The 20,020-nt window shown below is 45.0% G+C and overlaps 1 protein-coding gene across 3 annotated transcripts in view; it reads right to left on the bottom strand.

The window, feature by feature from the left end:
- The window catches only part of PSTPIP2 (proline-serine-threonine phosphatase interacting protein 2), a 65,024-nt gene that overhangs the window by 17,895 nt on the left and 27,109 nt on the right, over window positions 1-20,020 (bottom strand). For 2 of the 3 annotated variants that reach the window (XM_040632555.1, XM_040632554.1), the window contains exons 2-6: window positions 14,134-14,234; window positions 10,496-10,573; window positions 7,445-7,479; window positions 4,409-4,515; window positions 39-101 (exon numbers count right to left, since the gene is read on the bottom strand). In XM_040632555.1, the coding sequence (XP_040488489.1) occupies window positions 39-101; window positions 4,409-4,515; window positions 7,445-7,479; window positions 10,496-10,573; window positions 14,134-14,234 (384 nt within the window). The remainder of the gene's footprint in view (window positions 1-38; window positions 102-4,408; window positions 4,516-7,444; window positions 7,480-10,495; window positions 10,574-14,133; window positions 14,235-20,020) is intronic. The other variant, XM_040632556.1, reaches the window with a different exon arrangement.

The raw sequence follows: 20,020 nt of genomic DNA, 5'->3' as shown, positions 1-20,020 counted from the left end.
TAAATACATAAATAAAAAATAAATTAAGTGGGACTCACATCCATGGTTTTCTTGAACTGTAAGCTCTTTTGTTTATGGGCAGCGTCCATTAACAGCTCTGTCTGTGAAGAGAGGATAAGCACTATTAAGAAAAGACAAATTACTGTCGATGCCAGTTTACTCTGAGGACTAAGTATTCAACATGGACTATCGTGCTTAGTCCTCACACACCCGGAAGGCAGATGTGCTATCTATTACCCCCATTGCACAAACAAGGAAACGGTAGCAGAGAGGCTGAACCACCTGCCCAAGGTCTCATGTCTGGTTAATGGTGAGACCCGCCTTTGAACTTGGGCGGCCACTAGCCACCATGGAGAATCATTGATCCTTGGAGCGGTCTCTTCAGTAAATCTGGGGAATCAAAGAATTTAGGTTTCAAAAAGGATTTTAAAACTCTTGTTAAGGCACCATTCATATTTTAAAAGCAATCTTTATTCTGTAAACCTATGTCAACACCCATCAGTGGCACCCCCTTACGCAGCAAGGAGCCCAGGCAGTATGAGAAGAAATGTTTGTAGGACAGCTAAAAGAAGGGGTTCTCTTTACCCCCATCTAATCCAGGAAAGGTAAATGACTCTGTTGAGTTCAATTGGCAGCAATTTCGTTGTGGCTGTGATGTTAACACTTTCATTATTCAAAGTAATGGAGCAAATAATAAAAACATATGTCTCAGACATAGTAGTAGTTCCCTTTTATCGGGTATTATGTGCTAAGCAGTTTTCACGCATCGCAATGGCTGTGAGTACTCTTTATTTCCATTTTCTTGACAGTAAACTGAGGTGGATTAATTTAGCCAAGCAAGTAGTGGAGTTGGGATTTGGGCACAACCTGACTCCTGTGCCCTTGTGCCTAATCATTACCCTAACCTACCATTATCTCTTACGATAGCTCTATAAAACCAAATGGGTGTATAAAAGACCAAGAGATGCAATCATTCAAAATGAGCTATGGCATTGCTCTTGTGCAAAATGATACAATGCAAAATAATAATATTGAAAATGATGCTCAAATGTGATTTCTCTTTCTTCTGGAAAATTTAATTTTTGTGTTATCAACACAAACATGGTTGGATGGATTTTTAAGACATCTGGATGGAATGTTTGGCATGGTCTCACTTCAAATACAAATTTTGTGTAATACGTGAAATTCTCCGGGGCGGGGCGGGGGGGCATTGGCCTTTCAGAAAACAGAGCAGTCATCTTCTAGCCCAGCAGAAACTGAGTGACCAAGAGGTGGCCATGCATCTGCTAATAGTGAAGACACTGTAGGCACAGAGAACAGACATGAGCCCCACATGCAAAGACTCGTGGGAAGGTCCTTGCCATCACAGACAGGAAGCTGTTGGTTCACACGAGCGCCTATATACCTCCGCCAGGAGGTGGAGCTGGGTGTGTTTGTTAATGGTTTCTAATTTTCCCAGACTCCCTGGAGCAGATCAGTTAGCCATGTTGGTCTATTCCGTGGTCCTTTCCAGCCCAAATAGACACATAGCATGCTTCCAGTTCGGGGGCTGCTACTATTTTACAGTTTATGGCCCCAGCCAGGCCGCCTTATGTCCAACTTGCACATAACACCTGCTTCAAGTGCTCCCAGGTGGCTACAAAGTCCTATTAGCCAGACCTTTCCGCTTCCTCTTCCTCTCTCCCTTTGAGGATGCCCAGCATTTGTATGTGGACAGGTGTGATCCCCGGGGCCCAAGAGGTGATATCGCTCAAGGCCATTCAGTGACACCAAGTCCAGCTCTAAATGCTACATCACTCTGATTAAAGTCTCCTCATGTCCATATTCACCTACAGAGTGACCTACTCATGGCAGGTCTTCTAAGGCCAGACCCAGTGGAAATCGAATTGTTGTATTATTGGTAACACAAAGTAGTGCCACAACTATCACCTGTGCTCTAAGGTGGGAAAAGCAAGAGGGCGGGAGAAAGAAAGAAGAGATATATAAATGAGCCAAATGACCCTGTGGTAAATTATTGAAATAGCTGCTCAGTGGTCTGTGTGTCTGTCTGTCCACATTCAGACTGTATTCAGAAAGCTGGTCACTCCGTATAACCCAGGAGGTTCCTGTCTTCGGAGATTGCTCACTGCACAGGCAGAGCCACGTTCGGCCATGATCAACGCAATCTTGGCTGAAAGCACAGAACAGAATGTGGGCTCCAGAGGAGAGCTCCTGGCCATGTGCTGTCCCTCCAAGGGGCAAGCTTCAAGGTCTTCCCCGAGGAGGCCTTCCCAGCCTCCCTGATGAGGTCAGGTGTCCCCACTGCATGTTCAGGTGGCATCTTTACCTTTAGTTAAGGCTCGTCACGCTTTATCGTGATGACTATGTCACACCAGTCTCTGGCCACGCTCTAGACTCGGTGAAGGAAGGATGACTATGTCTGTGTTGTTCATCACCCTCAGAAATCTAGTTGTCTAAGCAAGTACACCATTAACTTCTGATCAGTCATTCTACCCGCACTTCCCCTTCCCCAAGTTACTACAAGAAACCAACTACCAACTGATGGCTTCCCTTGGTAAGTGGAAATGGCTTAATTTCCAAAAAGTGGAAGACCAAAGCATGCAGGGTTGGGCCAGTGAAAATGAGAAGTTAGTACTGACACATTTTCGCCCAAAGTTTGATTTTTTAAAAAAATGCATCTAACTACAGAAGTGGTACAACCCAGAGTTCACCATGACACAAGTAACTGCAAATTTATTAATAAACTTTGGACTTCTCCAAGAAAGCTGGGAAGGCGCTCTCCTGCTGTAGAGAGCACACAGAAAATAGGGAACTGGGATGACAGCCGTGGGTCAAACACTGGCTCCTCTATTGCTTAACAGAATTCCGAACACATTCTTCGAGCTACGAGAATTTGGTCTTTTTAACTTGTTAGGAGGGGAAGTTTCAGAAGCCTTGCAAAATTAACAGAACTCTTCCTGAAATGACCAAGGCTACTGAAGGCACTTGGAAACATGAGGAAATGACCCTCTGCTCCTCTTCCTGGAAATCATGTACGCACAGATTCTGATTGTCTAAGGCATTTTGCCTCTGAAAAATGGTTATTCCTCTAGGTAGGTGGGCAGGGCTGGCAATGTCAGCCAAAATCAGTGTGACTACCCAACGGGTGGGTGTAATATGCATATTATTTCTGCTCTGAAAAATATCTGAGGCCAGATGCACCTCTCAAACCTGCTACATGAAGTGTGAGTGTGTATGAAATCACACGATATGGTGTTCCTTACATGTTAGTGTCCACCCTTCCTTCCTAACAGCAGGCACAGCTGTAAGAGCAGCTCAGGAAATGACAAAAGATGAAGGCAGTCAGGCTTTTAAGAGGATGCCACCCACTCCAAATGCCAAGTGGTCACCAAAGAAGCTGGAATTAGCCTCTGACTTAGAACCTGGAGGCAAAGTTGCTGAGATTGACGTACGGGTAGAATCAGCCTTAACAGCTGGATGTTTTACTGGGTAAACACACTACCGACAATGACCTTCAGATGGTCAGGAGCCAGGATGAGGATGGATTTCCAAAAAGTCCATGCAGAGCTATCTGGGGAGACCTGGTTGGAAATCCTTGGATGCCAAATAGGAAAGAGCTTGTCCCCACCATGAGAAGCTGAGGTTCTAACCTTATAGACCAGATATAAAAAAGAAATTGTAGAAGGGCCCCACTTGGCCGCCAGGCCAACCTGGATATGTAAGTCATTTAGGAACAAAATAGAAGGGAGTCAGAATTGAGGCTGGTCTAGTCTAAGGAACACTTTACTACTATAAATCTGGACTTCTTTCCTTGGTCTTTATAACTTCTCAAATGTTTGCCAGTTTTATTAACACTTGCTTACTCCCATCTCCTTCCATGTAGTCGAACAGAGTAAATCCCATCAATGGGAAAGAGCCTATGTATACCTGCTTTGAAGACAAAAAGGACATGGATTTCCCAGGGCCTCAGTTTGCCTATTTGTAAAATAAGGTGTTTGGACTTCACAGTCTCTGGGAGAATGTGAGTCTTTTCCACGTCTTACCCTTCCCTTACTGAGGAGTGTGATCTGGGAGCCCTCTGGGTTAAATGCCCTCAACTCTACTAAAGACAGAGGGCTCCCCTTGCCAGTCACAGTCTGGATAGTGGCAGCAGATATGAAAAGAAGAGGAAGGCCGGCCAGACCCCTAAATCCTCCAAGAATTCGAAGAGAACTGACCCGGGTGCAAATGGGCCTAGAGACATAACCATGTAGATTGGGTCTCCACGTGGTTGCCCAATAACTAATCTCATAGGCTGGTTAGAAGAAGAGCATGGCTGCATGAAGGCAGGAACGAGCCAAGGAGTTTGATGAACAGACAAGCTTGGAGTCTTGGAAAAGCAATGTCTTCACACATACACAAATCCAACCTTTTTCCGTTGTAGCTTTTGCTTTTCCCTGAATTCTTCCATCTTCCTGGCCTCTTCTCTTAGAGTCTGGGCAAGCTGAATGTGACACTGGGCCACACTGTCTACCTCTGCAAAAAGAATGTAAAAAAACAGGACAAAACAAAAAACAATACACAAGATCTACACAGGTCTGAATTCAAATATATAAAACCACACAAGGGGCGCCTGGGTAGCGCAGTCGTTAAAGCGTCTGCCTTCGGCTCAGGGCGTGATCCCGGCGTTCCGGGATCGAGTCCCACATCAGGCTCCTCTGCTGGGAGCCTGTTTCTTCCTCTCTCACTCGCCTGCTGTGTTCCCTCTCTCTCTGGCTGTCTCTCTGTCACATAAATAAATAAAATCTTTAAAAAAAAATAAAAATAAAAAAAAAAATAAATAAAACCACACAAAACATACACAAAATACTGGAGCAAGTGGTCAAATTAACCTACCTCACACGGTCACCAACCTTTATTGATTCCTTCCATGTGCTCAGCATTGCCCTTGCCACCAAGACCAAAGCTAGCAAACCTTTAGCTTAGCCTCCTACCACTGGCTGTCACTAACCTAGTGTGTGCCCAGGGCTGGACTGAAAAACAGCCAAGGCCCCAGCTCACGGAGCTTACATTCTAGAAGACATCACGAAACCCACTACAATTTCAAATTCGAAACTTACTTCTCATTAGATGACTCTAACAGTCTTTCCATCTCTAACATGAGGCTGAACATTTGTAAGAAAGGTCATACACAAAAATTTTGCCTATCAACAGTTATTTCTAGATAGAAAGATTACTGGTGATTTCTTCCCCTTATTTTCTAAGATCTACGCAATGAGCATGGCTTACCTTTATAACTCAAAAAAATTTCTTATTTTACTTGTTCTAAGAAAACAAATAGAAGCATGACATTAAAGCTAGAAATACGGACAGATCCGGCCTAAGAAAAAATTTTAAACTTGTGTGTGTCAAAACAACCTTGAACAAGTTTCGAAGATACATGACAAATTGGGAAAATATTAGCAATTTATATAACAAAGAGAAAATGGCAATATTAAAAGAGCTTTTACAAATCAAAAGAAATATATATATATTCCAGTATAATAAATCGGTTAAAGAGCATGACATTTTTTAAAAGATTGGCTAAATGGCCAATAAACATTAGAAAATGGATTCAGCCTTAAAGCTATAAAAAAAAATGCAGAACTTGACATCCCAGAATATATAATTTTTGGGTTTTCAGTTGGGGAAGTTTTTTGAAGTGTGAAAATTCTTCATATTGGCAAACATGGGGAAAAACAGCACTTTTGGTGGAGGGAAAAATCAGCACAACCTTTCTGGAGGAAGTCTGGCATTTTGTAAGATCAAAGTTTTCTTTCTTCTTTTTTAAAGATTTCATTTTTAAGTAATCTCTACACTCAATGTGGAGCTTCAACTCACAACTGTGTGAGATCGAGTCACATGCCCCACTGACTGAGCCAGCCAGGTGCCCCTCGAAACTTCCAAATGTGAAAGAATGAGGCAGATCTATATGACCTGAAATTGGAAGATGTTTAGATAATATTAAGAAAAACAAATTATAGAGAGCTAGGTATAGTATGATCCCATTTATACAAAAACTCACATCTGGGTGTGTGTGTCTGCAATTGAAGAAAGAGAAAGAGAATTATAAATGCATAGAAAAAGGTCTAGAAAGATATATACCAAACTGCTAGCATGATTAAAACATTGATATTTTCATTTCAAAATTGATTTAAAAACATAGGCTCTGCCCTCACCCCACAGATTCTGAACCACTCCCACAGTATCATCCTATTTATTTATATGACTAGATATATTTGCATATAAGTTTAATTTCATAAAAGCTTCTACAGTCATATTCACCAATAACTGCTTATCACTATGAAGTGAAAGTTCAGATGTTTACTATCTTCTTGATAGTTAATTGTCTAACTAGGTAGTTGTTTGAATTTTTAAGATAAATATATTTATACGTTTATTTTTTTTAATAAGAAGGAAATAAAACTATTTTTTGGGGGGAAGAAAATAAGTCAAGTATGAGCAAGTATATAGGTTTAGCATACCCAGCCTGGGCTGAAGCTCCCCTGGGCCACATGGTTAGTCTTGCAGGGTGTCCAAGAAACATGAAACATGAGAAACATTTCACCCTTGAGAAATGTATTCATTGGTGGTTAAAGAAGGAAGAAGTCACCTTCTATGGAAAAATTAAGATGAGTATCTATTTAGCTAACATTTACACACATCTAGAACCAGTCAACTAGCTACAGAAACACTTTAAGCACATATCATATCTACGATGCCATGTTAAAATTCTTAGCTTGGAAGCACCAAGTAGTGGGAAGAACAGAAAGCCTTAAAGGCACTTTCAGAGTAACAGGGCTGGCGTCTATTAGAACTGAAGTGGGGGGCACCTGGCTGGTCAGTTGGTAGAGCATACAACTCATGATCTGGGGGTTGTGAGTTCAAACCCCATGTTGAGTGTAAAGATTACTTAAAAAAAAAAAAAAAAGAACTGGGGACGCCTGGGTGACTCAGTCAGTTAAGCATCTGCCTTCAGCTGAGGTCATGATCCCAGAGTCCTGGGATGGGGCTCCCTGCTCAGTGGGGTGTTTGCGTCTTCCTCTCCCTCTGCCCCTCCTCCCCTGTTTGTGTTCTCTCTTTCTCTCAAATATATATATATATATATATATATATACATTCTCTCCAAAATATATAGAGAGAACAAGACTGGACCCCTTGAAGACCAAAGTGCCAGGGTCTTACCCTGGATTTCAAGTGTGAGAACCACTGCTCTCAGTGAGTCAAATACACATCATGATGCGAGATGTGGAGGATGGGTTCTCCTGCGCATTTCCACTCTGCAGAGCGCCTTCTCACCTTGGGAGCTGCTCTAATTTTTTTTTCACCCAATATGAGATTGCTATTCAAATTAAAACCCATCACCAGCGACAGATAGACCCAGCACGTGCCAGGGCCAGGAAACACAGATAAGAGAATCACTTACGCTGCTTGAAGACTTCCAGGGCCCGCTTCAGGGTGCTAAAAAACAAGCGTATGTACGGTTTCAGTTCTAGAAACTGGCTGTGCAATCTTATAATGCCACTGCACGCTTCTCTCTGCCCGCATCTTGTGGCCTGTCAGCTCGACTGTGCCCGTGAGCTTGGGAAGACCGCAAAGGATCAAGACTTTGGCCATTCACTTTCCTCTTTCTTACTCTCTCAATCTCAAGCATTATACATTCTCCGCTGTCTACCTGGGTAGAGCAAAATGCCAAAATTCCTTATGCTTCATTTCCCCCGATGGTACTCTAGGAGTTATGGTCCCTTTCTCATAAGAATACCGGTCCTTCTATAAGGGATGATCATTAGAAATACGGATACAAGCCAATAAAGGAAGGGTTCAAACTCTGGCTCCTGATTGCCCCGTTTCATTCATTCATCAATCATGTGCTTATTGAACATAAACTATGAGCCAGGTGTTGCAGCAGATGTTAATGATTCACTGGTACAAGACAGACATGGTCCGAGGCCTCAGACTCTAATGGGGGGAACAGACATTAAACACATTGTATTGGTGTTCTATTGCTGACTAACAAATTGCCACAAATTTAGCAGCTTAAAACATACATTTATTAGCTCATGGTTTTGGTGGAGAAAGACCCTGACTCGTTTTTCACACCTTCTCCTGGTCTCCCCTATCCTCTTACAACCCCGGCTCCTCTTCTCTGAGAGACCCCCTTGCCTATGGTTCGAGTTCTCCCCCACCCTACACTTTCTTAAGTAAACCTCCTTCTGAGGTCACTTGGCCCCGGGAATCTCCTTGCTCATGCTGCCTTCATAGAAGCAGGTGTCACTGGGCTCACCCCGGCCACTCAAGTAGGAATGGAACTTTGTGAATTCATGGTCCCCCAGCAGCAACACATAAGATAATGGATCATTCCTCTACATACACATGTGTGTGGCAAGTTTTGCTATTTTGCAAAAGTAAAAATCCTTATCTTTTCCAGCTGGCCACTTCTTCTAGCTCTTTTGCTTTTCCTGCTCTGTTCATTTATCCCAAAAGAAAGGATTCTTTTCTCTCCATGCCTTTTCTCACACAAAAATTTCCAATTATTACAAAGACATCAAGCAGGAAAACATAACTGCACATTCTCCATTCACTTTACCCATCTTGACACAATTTTTCAAGGAACACAATGTCCTAGGAAGTATCCCCATCAAACAAGAGTGCCAGTGGTCCAGAAGGACAAATAAGCCTCACTGAAGCACAGACTTACTACTGGAATTAGTGAGAAAGGCAGAGGGAGATAGCAGCTGGTACAACCAGAAGTCTTTCTTGATGGGGAGTCCTGGAGCTGAAACCCAGCCATGCTCATAAATTGTTCGGGGTCTAAAATTTTTCTCCCACCCTAAGCAACTGGCTGAAGGGCCACTAAAAGGTCAGTCCAAATCTCTCTTTCATTTGTCCTTAGCTCTGTTGTTTCACATCATCACTTAATTGCCATTTCCCTTGTTCAGGACATGATGACAATCCAGAAAGAGAATCGGAACCTTGGGGGTGGTAGCCTAGCAACGTCCATCTCCTTTTCTCCCTAGTGTTCTTCACTGTGGGAAAAGAAAATATTCTGCCACCCTTCTAAATAAGCGCCTTGGCCTTAAACCCTAACGTAGCCCATTAGAGACCTGAGTCTCTCTATGTGGTCCATGAGATGAAAGAGTCTAACTAGTCTACAGAGAAGCAGAGTCTTGCACTCTTATCAAGGGCCCCTTCTTAACAATCATCCTGAAGGTGACAGAAATACAAGTCCCCCAATGACCTTTTACACCAACCTTGGAGACACCATCACCAGGAATCATTTCTCATTGCGTCTTCCTTCCTTCCTTCCTTCCTTCCTTCCTTCCTTCCTTCCTTTCTTTCTTTCTTTCTTTCTTAAAGATTTTATTTATTTATTTATTTATTTGACAGAGAAAGAGACAGCCAGTGAGAGAGGGAACACCAGCAGGGGGAGTGGGAGAGGAAGAAGCAGGCTCCCAGCGGAGCAGGGAGCCCAATGCAGGGCTTGATGCGGGGCTCGATTCCAGGACCCTGGGATCACGCCCTGAGCCGAAGGCAGACGTTTAATGACTGAGCCACCCAGGCACCCCCTCTCATTGCATCGTTCTTTCCAAGGTACACTCTTAGAAGGAACACTGTCTGGCTTTTGTCACAGAACAGAGAGAATGGTGTTAGAGGCTCTCTATGAGTCTACTAAATTATAAGTCAAATGTGTAAGAATATAATAAATATCATTTTGGATCAGGGCACCTGGGTGGCTCAGTTAGTTAAGCATCTGACTCTTGGTTTTGGCTCAGATCCTCATCTCAGGGTCCTGGGATCAAGCCCCTCACTAGGCTCTGTGCCCAGCAGGGAGAATGCCTGAGGTTCTCTCTCTTTCTCTCTCTGCCTCTCCCCCAACCCTGCACTCGCTCTCTCACTCTCTCTCTCTCTCAAATAAATAAGTAAATCTTTAGAAAAATATACCATTTTGGAGCAGACTCATTCTGCTAAATATCGGAGAGCTCAATAAATATCGATACAGGAGCCCTGTAGATGAGATGGGGTGTGTTCCTAAAGCCATATCTGTACTCAGTGAGTGACGGAAGAATAAATAATTGTACAGAAATCTCACATCAGTGGTGAGAACTATAAAATGGTGCAAAGACAATCTCTGAGAGTTGTCACAGTGTGTGTGCATGTGTGCCTTGCTTAAGCCCCTCTATTAAATGTCTAGTATCAAATTATATACAGTATAATCCTCCTTATGAAAAAGTATACATAGAAAAAGATTTCAAAGAAAATCTAGAAAGTTTTACTAATGGATTGTGGCTTCATAGTTCATTTGAGCCTTCTTTCTATTTTTTGTGTTTTTCACAACTGAAAATAAGGGGGGAAAAACAATTAAAAACTGTTTTCACCCAACACACTTGACCCCACTGGCCAGCTCTGTCTGCTGAAGCCATGGGGGCTCCTGGCAGTACTGGTCGACCTGGAACCCGGAACAAAGCGTGGCACCTACTTGATCTCCGACTGTCCACACGGCTTCTTCCTGGAGAGGTTGAGAAGGTCTTTGCCATATTTCTCTTCAATTGATGCTCTAAAGGGAACAGAAGAGAGAGCTCTGAGTCCTTCTTGGGACTGATTCTTGATTAAAACACAGGGCACTTCCCTCGAAGTCAAAACTGCACCTCTGATTGGGGAAGCTCAGATATAACACCCCTCTCTAAAATGCAGAACTCCCTCTTCCCGACCTGAAGAACTTTGAGAAGACCAGTGGCCTTCATCTCTAAGTCGCCAGCATGGACATCACGGCAAAACCAGCCACGCCCCCCTGACCAGCACAGGCTAGTGCATTACAGACTAACTCTTCAAAACTATGACCCAAGGATTTATTTACCAAAAACTGATTTCTATTTATATTTATATACATATACGTAAGTGGAGTAAGAGATATTTCCACCAAATGCTGCATTCCTGAGGCCCACCCTTCCTCCCACGTTCTTGAAGAGTTTCCTTTTAACCATCCTACAGAGTTCTTCATCCATGGTCAATTCAAAGACGCAGCTAAACTGCAGCAACGAGAGGGAAATTTCAGAATATAAACTCTGCAGCTGGCAGGTCCCGCAAGAACAACCGACTGTTACTTGGTGTAGTGTGATCTGTCTAAGGCACCAGCTACCGCCACTCCCCATCACTCATGGTGTCCCAGGCACTGTGGCAGGCACACTGCTGTGGGTTCCGGGGTCTGATTCTCCTAGGTTTGAAGCCAGATCTGTCCTTTTTTTTTTTTTTAATTTTTTTTATTATGTTATGTTAGTGCATATAGTACATCCCTGGTTTTTGATGTAAAGTTCGATGTTTCATTAGTTGTGTATAACACCTGATGCACCACGCAATACGTGCCCTCCTTACTACCCATCACCAGTCTATCCCATTCCACCACCCACCTCCCCTATGAAGCCCTCAGATCCATCCTTTCTTAGCTGTCTGAACTTAGGCAAGTTACATAACCTCTCTGAGCCTCAGTTTGTTCAATTGTAAAATAAGGGTGATAAAACTTACCATACAGGGTTATTAGGAGAACGAATGAGATTATGTATGCAAAATATAGGGTAGCTTATATGGGAATCTGGCAAGCCTTCAATAACTGGCAGCTACTAATATAATCTCATTTAATCTCCCCTAGCTACTGGCTACACGATGATTATCATCCTCATTTCTATGTTCTTCGTTTCCTGTTCATATCAGGAGCTCAGTATGCAAACTGGCCCCACCTGCGGTTTTAGGGGTGAGAGAGTCCACGGGCTTGAGGTACCAGAGTCAAAATAGGTTCATATCATTGTTAACCAGTGGAAGACCTCAGACTGGAATGTTCTGTAGAATACTTTCTAAAAGGAAGAAAGGGGGGAGGAAGGGGGAAGAGGAGAAGAAGAGGAAGAGAAGGGAAGGAGGGGGAGGGGTGGCAGAAATTTGACCTAGACTTCGAAGGATGGGGAGAATTCACTTAGGCATCAAGGAGAAGGGAGGACATCCAGATGGGAAAGAATGGAGTAAAGACGTAGAGGCAGAGACGTCCAAAGCACACTAATAAACTCTGGCTGGAATAGAGAGAGTGAGTGTACTGAGTGAGAATGTATGAAACAGAAAGAAAAGAGAGGCAAAGAACAGCTGTGCACAAGGAACAAGCACATCCTTCCAGAAGGTCACCTGCCCTTCTGCCCAGCGCTGAGTCATAAACACCCGGTCTCTGTGTGAGATGCCTCTGGAGCTGTCACTTTTTAGGTTCCCAAGCTAAGTTCATTATCCAACTTCATTTGAAAAGCTACTCTTCTGGGGCGCCTGGATGGCTCAGTTGGTTAAGCACTGACTCTTGTTTTCAGCTCAGGTCATGATCTCAGGGTCCTGGAATCAAGCCCTGCATCAGGCTCCCTGCTCAGCGGGGAGTCTGCTTCTCCGTCTCCCCCTCCTCCTCCTCCCTGCTTGTGTGCTTCTGCGCTCTCACGCATGCTGTGTCTCTCTCCCTTTCAAATAAATAAATAAAATCTTAAGAAAAAAAAAAGGATTCTCTCTTTCTCTTGCCCCCCCCCAACTTGTGCGCTCTCTCACTCTCTCTAAAAACAAAAAACAAAAAAAAACACCTAAATAAAATTGAATAAAATAATAGGGCAGTGATGTTTGTTAAACTTTTGTTTTATCCACGTGTATACTGGGTGGAAGTATCAATTTTTTTATTTTTTTCTTTAAAAAACTTTTTTAATTTTTATTTTATTTCTTACTGAGGGTTACATTAAAAAAAAAAATGTGGACACCACTGATTTCCATCCCCATCCCCACTGTGTCAGGAGTCTCATGGATGGTCCTGCCACTGCCTGGGCAATGGAAGCTTCAGTGAGTAGCCCACGCCTCTCATGGGTGTATGGCCAGGCTAGTTCACTCCCAGGAGAAAATATATAAAAGCCCTATCTGGAGGAGGAACACAAAAAGCAAGGGCTGTTCTGCAATCTGTGTATCTTGCAGTCGTGAAACGCCTGTTTGCCTGCTACCTTGTCAGAGCTCTGCTGAAGAAAGGGGGAAGCCCGCCTCCAGCGCCCAGCAGAAGAAAGGAAAGCTGTAGCTCGGGTAGAAGAGGGAGGCTGGAGGCTGGTCCCTCAAAGGAGAAGGTACAGTGACCCGCTCCCTGGAGCCTGAGAGTGCACAGACCTTTCCCCACCCACCCCTCCTGATATGCCCTGTGTGCCAGGGCTCCAGTTCCCTGGGGACTTTCCAAGGGCAGACAACCATAGAAGTGTGATGTTACGCAATGTTCTCTTGAGAAGAAAATAAAAACACTTGATGGAAAAACACGTTGATGTCTGGATCTCCAAGTTATAAATCTCTCACTCACTGTGTTCCAAATAGAATCTGTTCATTAGTTTGGGTCCTGGCAACAACCCCGCTCTTTGGCCAAAAATCCCTCTAAAGCTCTCCTTCATCCAGAATCACTGGGAAATTGAGTATTCTGGTGGGATAAGATTTTCCACAAAACTAACTTACCCCATTAAGTATGGAATTAAAAAAAAAATCCTATCCATTAAAAAAAGGAAAGGAAAGGAAAGGAAAGGAAAGGAAAGGAAAGGAAAGGAAAGGAAAAATCCTCTAAACTGGCATGGCCCACCCTGAACACCAAGCCCCCTGCCTTCTGGAAGGCTGTGCGCCGCCCCCATCTTTCTCACGGCTCTGTGGCCCCCGCTGCCCAGTCTCTGAATCAGGTAAGTCATGCTCATCGCCACCTGCAAGCTTGCTGTTCTCCCACGGACACCTGGCTACCCCCACCTATCCAATGCACCCCACCTTCCAAGGGCCCCTCAAAGGTCCTGTCTGCCCCCCTTTATCGATTAGTCTTCCACGACCTCCCTCTCCCATGAGGTTTCTAGTGTTATGCCTATCCCCTCACTTCGTGTTTTATGATACTTTGTTTGCTGTTTCATTCACAAATCCCATCTGTCACAAGGATTTCTAAGAGCTGCAGGACAGAAATAGCGTTACTTCTTGGGTCTCACCCTGTAACCTAGAGTAGAGGGCCTGGGGACCCCTGACACAAGCAGAAAGTAGTAAATGGCTCCTGTGAGAGGGAGTGTCCTGTCTCCGCCTCCGTCTTGCAGGAAGAAGAGCGCCTACCTCTCTTTCAAAAAGTCTTCAAACTCCTTGCAGTTCTTGCGGCCGTTGTTCAGGTGCTGGATGATGCAGTCGTAGCCCGCAGTGCTGAGGATGTCTGAGCTCTGGTGAGAAGACACTGCGTCAGAGCGGGGACAGGGATAACGGCAGCCCCAGGGCCTGAAGCGTGCAGGGCAGAGCACAGGGGTGGAAGCCAGCAGTGGGAAGTTTCTGAAGCACTTCACCTCCAAGACATATGCGACCAAAGAGAACAAGATAGAAGAAGTACGTGTGTGTGCAGCTATGGAAGAATTGTCATAGTTATGAAACGGAAGGGCCACGAAACAGGAAGCGAAGGGACAGAGTGAACACATGGATGAGGGAGCTGGCTGGACTCTGTCCCTCTCTGGGCCCCCACCCAGAACCAGAACCAGGGCTACACAATTTTCCTTTGTCCTTAAACTTGTCACAGAGCTTGACGCGGATGCCTCTTGCCACAACCAAGAAGGCTGGTCTCAGGGTCAGGGGTTGAGGGTATCCCTGCAAAGGGCAAGCAGCTCTGAGCCTGGAACCAGGCCCCAGGAGCGGAGAGGGTCCCCCCCCCTTCCCACTGGGAAACATGAAGGGGAACCAGCATGATCCATCCATGGTCATTGGCTGGCCCCAATTGGAATGTGGTTTTTTTCATTTTACATTAACAATTTACACCTATTTTATGCTACTGTGCACTCTGAGGTTGGAAGAAATGACCTAAGTCCCCAAAGCAGTAGCCTCAGAGGCAGTACGTTTTTAAAATCAAAGTCCCTCAACCCCTTAAACCAACCAGTCAGGAGTTAAAAAATATCCCCTAAAGTGCCCCTAATGAGGCCGGTTCTCTGGCTTCTACCTCCAAATGCATACAATAGGTTGCCGACACAGACTCCAGTCCCTAGATCTTCCGAGGTTAGTTAGGCTGCCCCGGGGTGTGCCCTGGGGAACTCTGAACTCACCCATCCCCAGCCCAGCCCAGGTGGCCATCCCTTCCCAGCCCCCAGTCAGCTGAGGGGGGTACCACTCTGCCACTGGTGGTGACTAGGGGACTCCTGAAGACACTTCTCTCCTCAGCCCCAGGGAACCAGAGAAGCAGAATTTCTCTCTTCCATTTGCTGCCACTTACACAGCCCGGCCTAGCAGAGAGGGTCCCAGAGAGATCCAGCAGGACCAAGGCTCAAGGCTGATTTTAACATGGCATTCAGAAACCCAACTGGCCGGGAGCCTGGGTGGTTCAGTCGTTGAGCGTCTGCCTTCGGCTCAGGGCGTGATCCCAGAGTCCTGGGGTCTCCTCTGCTGGGAGCCTGCTTCTTCCTCTCCCACTCCCCCTGCCTGTGTTCCCTCTCTCGCTGGCTGTCCCTCTCTGTCAAATAAATAAATAAAATCTTAAAAAAAAAAAAACTGGCCATAACACACTGCATTTTTAAAGATGGATTATTATCGGAATAGTCAATTTTACACATGGGCATATAACTAAATCGAAGTAAGAAATGCCTTTAACTCTACGAGTTCTGGCTGTTGTTTCATCATAGATTTAGGCCTCGAGAAGCCTAAAGAAATAGCCTCTACCAAAGCTTCATTTCTCTCCCCCACCCCTCCATACACACTTGTCTCAGCCACCTAGGTTTCTTACGGTCACCTGCAATGCAGCGCTCAGCGGCAACTCTAGGACGATGTTTACATTATCCTCTCCGGAATCCAAATCTAGTGCCTCAACCCCTAAGTTTTCTGGGAGCTTCAACTGAGTAGCCCAGACGCCTCCTCCCCTGGGTTCTGAGCGCCCAGCTTCTGAATTTGCTGTTCGGTCTCCACCACGTGAGGAACCTTGCTGTCCCAACTCTTCGGCAAGCTCCTGCAGCTTCTTCTTCCCAGTCTGGGGCACTCTCCCCTGCCCACACACAACCAAACCATCTAGCTTCATATGATGCACAACAAAAGTCTACGGTAAAATTCTGTAGGATGAAAATGCCTCTTCTGGGGTGCCTGGGTGGCACAGCGGTTAAGCGTCTGCCTTTGGCTCAGGGCGTGATCCCGGCATTGTGGGATCGAGCCCCACATCAGGCTCTTCCGCTATGAGCCTGCTTCTTCCTCTCCCACTCCCCCTGCTTGTGTTCCCTCTCTCGCTGGCTGTCTCTCTCTGTCGAATAAATAAATAAAATAAAATAAAAAAAAGAAAAAAGAAAATGCCTCTTCTGTTCCAGCCAGATGCATCCGAGGAGAAGGATGGAAACAGACTCTGAGTGAATGAGTGAATGAATGGGTACACAGGGCCATGGTCAATGCTGGTTTGTAGACAGAAGGGAAAAGCACTTGGGTTCTCTGTGTTATAATATTCATTTGAAAAAGGTAGTTTCCTTTTCTTAATGAAAGGTGCAGACACTCTTTGGGCTGGGCAGGAAGGGTTGGAGCTAGACAAGGGTTTCATGGAAACAAACGAGATCACTAGGCCTCTTGGCTGTCAGTCTTAAAAAATCAGAATTGCTACTTCAGAGCAGTGACTGGGCTATGGAGGTGACCAAGAAAGGAAATCCCCAAGGATTTGGAAGGCCAGGATGGCATCACAGATCTGCCATCAGCAGTGATAACCCCATAACCCCAATATCTTCAGCTTGGTAAACAGAGCCATTTACACAATATGCCTGACTTCTCTCCCCCAGCTTTTCCCACACTGGACTCTTCCCTGACCTCCAAATGGACAATTTGTATTTCTACCCCAGGACTTTTGCACATACCTCCCCCCTCCACAGTGGGAATGGCATTTCCTCCTCTTCACTTAAGTCTTACCTCTGCTTCACCCAACTTTTATCACCCACAGCAGCTTCCACATTAATGGTGCTTGAGAAATGTCTGCTAATTGTATGCCAACTACAGCCAAGATACTAACAAGGTTACAAAGCCCTCATCAGAGTTCTTGCAATCAAGGATCCTGTTGTTCATTTAGGGAGTCAGTAAAAGACAATTACATAAAACAAACGTGCATGCACAAGGAAAACAGAGACTAAAGCAATATACAAGACGATAAAGAGAAAATGTATAATGAATGAGGTAGAGAAGAAAGATTAGGCTTGGGTCATCAGGAAAGAGAAGAAATAAGATTTAAATTGAGTCTTTTAGAATGACCGGGATTCACACGAGAAATCAGAAGATATTTCAAACCAACTGATAGTGAAGAAAATGATACATCAACATTTGTAAGATGCAGCACAATAGTGCTTTAAGGGAAACTCAGAGCTCTAAATGCTTATATGAGAAAAAAAGTTTTTAAAATTAATGATCTAAGCCCTCACTTAATGGAACTAGGAAAAAAGAACGAACGAAATCTGTAGTAAGTAGAAGGAAAGAAATAAAAATAGTGGAACACAGTGACACAGAAATGGGCCAACAAAAAATGTTCATGAAAAATTGCTTTACATTCACCTGGAAATTCAAATTAAAGTCACAGTAATATCTACTTCATGCCTATGCCCACTAAAACAGCTAAAATTAAAAAGTCAACATTGAATGTAGGCAGGAATGCTGAACTACAAGAAATCTCATGCATTGCTGATGGGAGTGTAAAAATGGTACATTTTGAAAAATGGCAATTTCTCAAAAAGATAAATACACACATACCCCCAAGTTCCTCCCCTAAGCATTTACCCAAGCAAAATGAAAACATATGTCCACAAAAAGACTTGCACGAGAATCGTCATAGGAGTATTAGACACAATAACCCGAAACTGGAAACAGCCCAAATGTCTAACAACTGATGAATGGCAAACAATTTGTGATGTATTCATACAATGCGATACTACTCAGCAATAAAAAGACAGAACCACTGACCCATGAAACCACATGGATGGATCTCAACCTTATGCCAGTGAAAGATGCCAGACACAAAAAGAATTTACTGTGTAATGTCATTCGCACGACATTCTAGGACAGGCAGGCAGTGCTAGGACTTATTTCCATGTGAAAAATAAATAACAGAGGCGCCTGGGTAGCGCAGTCGTTAAGGCGTCTGCCTTCGGCTCAGGGCGTGATCCTGGCGTTCTGGGATCGAGCCCCACATCAGGCTCCTCCGCTATGAGCCTGCTTCTTCCTCTCCGCTCCCCCTGCTTGTGTTCCCTCTCTTGCTGGCTGTCTCTCTGTCACATAAATAAATAAAATCTAAAAAAAAAATAATAAATAAAATAATAAATAAATAACAGCGATTGCCTGAGCCAGAGGAGAAACTGAGGCTGGAGTGGGAAGGGCCCCTCAGGGAATTTCCTGAACGATGGAAAAGCGTACATCCATGTGACCCACGTTCCTATCAAGATCAACCTGTAGGAGGTGTGGGCTGTACAGATGTATGCAGTTTTCAAAACTCACTGACCTGCGCTTTTTACCTTATGTAAATTACTCCTCAATAAAATTAAAAGGCCAAAAAAATGAATTAGGATTCAGAGGGAGAATGGGCTGGAGGCAGTCAGTAGAAAGAATAGAGGAAGCTAAGCCTTAGAAGTGGACCCGGCCTTGGACTCCTGGGTGAAGCAGGGAGATGAAAAAGAAGGGAGAGCAGAACCAAGCACCCAACAAACCTCCCCAAGACCAAGAATGCAAGGTTTCATAATGCTCAAATTATAAAGAGGTAAACAGCCTTCAAGTTCCAATCAGTGGGTTAGTACTTTAACCACAAAGACATTTCAATTTTTTTAAGACAAAAAATTCGTCAGATCCAGCAGTGAGCACATGTGCGCCACATCAGCAGACATGTGAACCAAAGAACAGTACTAACAGTCTCGTGAGCATGGCGGCAGGCAGTCCAGACCAGGTGGGGCTATGGGTTCACAGAAGGAGGAAATCTCTGTGGGCTGCCTGGTAGAGGGTAACTCCACTGCCCACCAGCTCCCCACCCCAGATCTAACACACTCAGGTCTGATGTCACTCATTCAGTCCAGGCACATACTCCACTCCGTCTCCCCCCATACTGAGCCCCACGCTGTAGGGGCCTCTGAGAACTTGTTTCCAGGCTGCTTTTCCCCCATGTGGCCTCTGGGCAGAAGGTATGAAGGCAGAGGGGAAGCAGAGCACCTGCCACCGCCAAAGCTGCCATCCGAGTTACAGGCGCTGCGGCCACAGTGTCCCCAAGTCTGGTTCTACGCTGCGTCTCACGTCCATCCTATCCTGGGGTCTGCTACACACAGTTCCTCTAGAGGGGGGCTCCAAGGACCACCTGTGCCAGAAACACCCAGGCAGACCCCCAGTTCCCACCCAGACCTGCCGGTTCTGGGCTTGGGGAACCTCCGTTGTTTTACGTTCCTTCCAAGTGTCTTTATGCGTTTGAGAGCTGCTGCCACAGAAATGATGAAAGACAAGAGAACAATGAGGGTTCTTGCGCGGAGGAGCTAAACACGGAGGAAAGCAGGACGCATGCACGTGAAACTAGAGAACATGCAGACGCAGGAGGCGGGAGAACCCCTGCTGGAAACGGGCATGGAGAAGAGGGCAGAGAAAGACTCCGTGGTTTGAGCTTCATTTTGAAACCTCTTTGAGTAAAAAATGCAAATTGGCGTTAATGCCTTCTGGGAGCCCCGAGAGAGCCTCACTAGAAGGGGGCGGGGCCGCTGGCCTTGCATTAAGTACAAAGGCTGCATTTGTTGGCCACCTGGGTGCATGACGCATGGCCTGCCGCACTTTGCATTCTAGGTCCACCACACGTTCCATAAACACAGCGAGGCGGGAGCTATTTCCATGTTTTACAGCTGGAGAAAATAAGAACCTAAGAAGTGAGGGCCTCTTGATCACTACCTCCAACCACAGTGAGAGATGTTAACCCTTAACCAACAAATACTATCCAAATCTCTGTCATTCATTAAGAGCTCTAGAGCAACAGTAGACGTGGGCTACAGACCAAGGC

Source organism: Ursus maritimus, unplaced genomic scaffold (genome assembly GCF_017311325.1).
Source record: "Ursus maritimus isolate PB19 unplaced genomic scaffold, ASM1731132v1 scaffold_18, whole genome shotgun sequence".
NCBI classification, from domain to species: domain Eukaryota; kingdom Metazoa; phylum Chordata; class Mammalia; order Carnivora; family Ursidae; genus Ursus; species Ursus maritimus.
The sequence above is the reverse complement of the archived record's forward strand: the minus strand, read 5'-3'. Positions and strand labels throughout refer to the sequence as shown.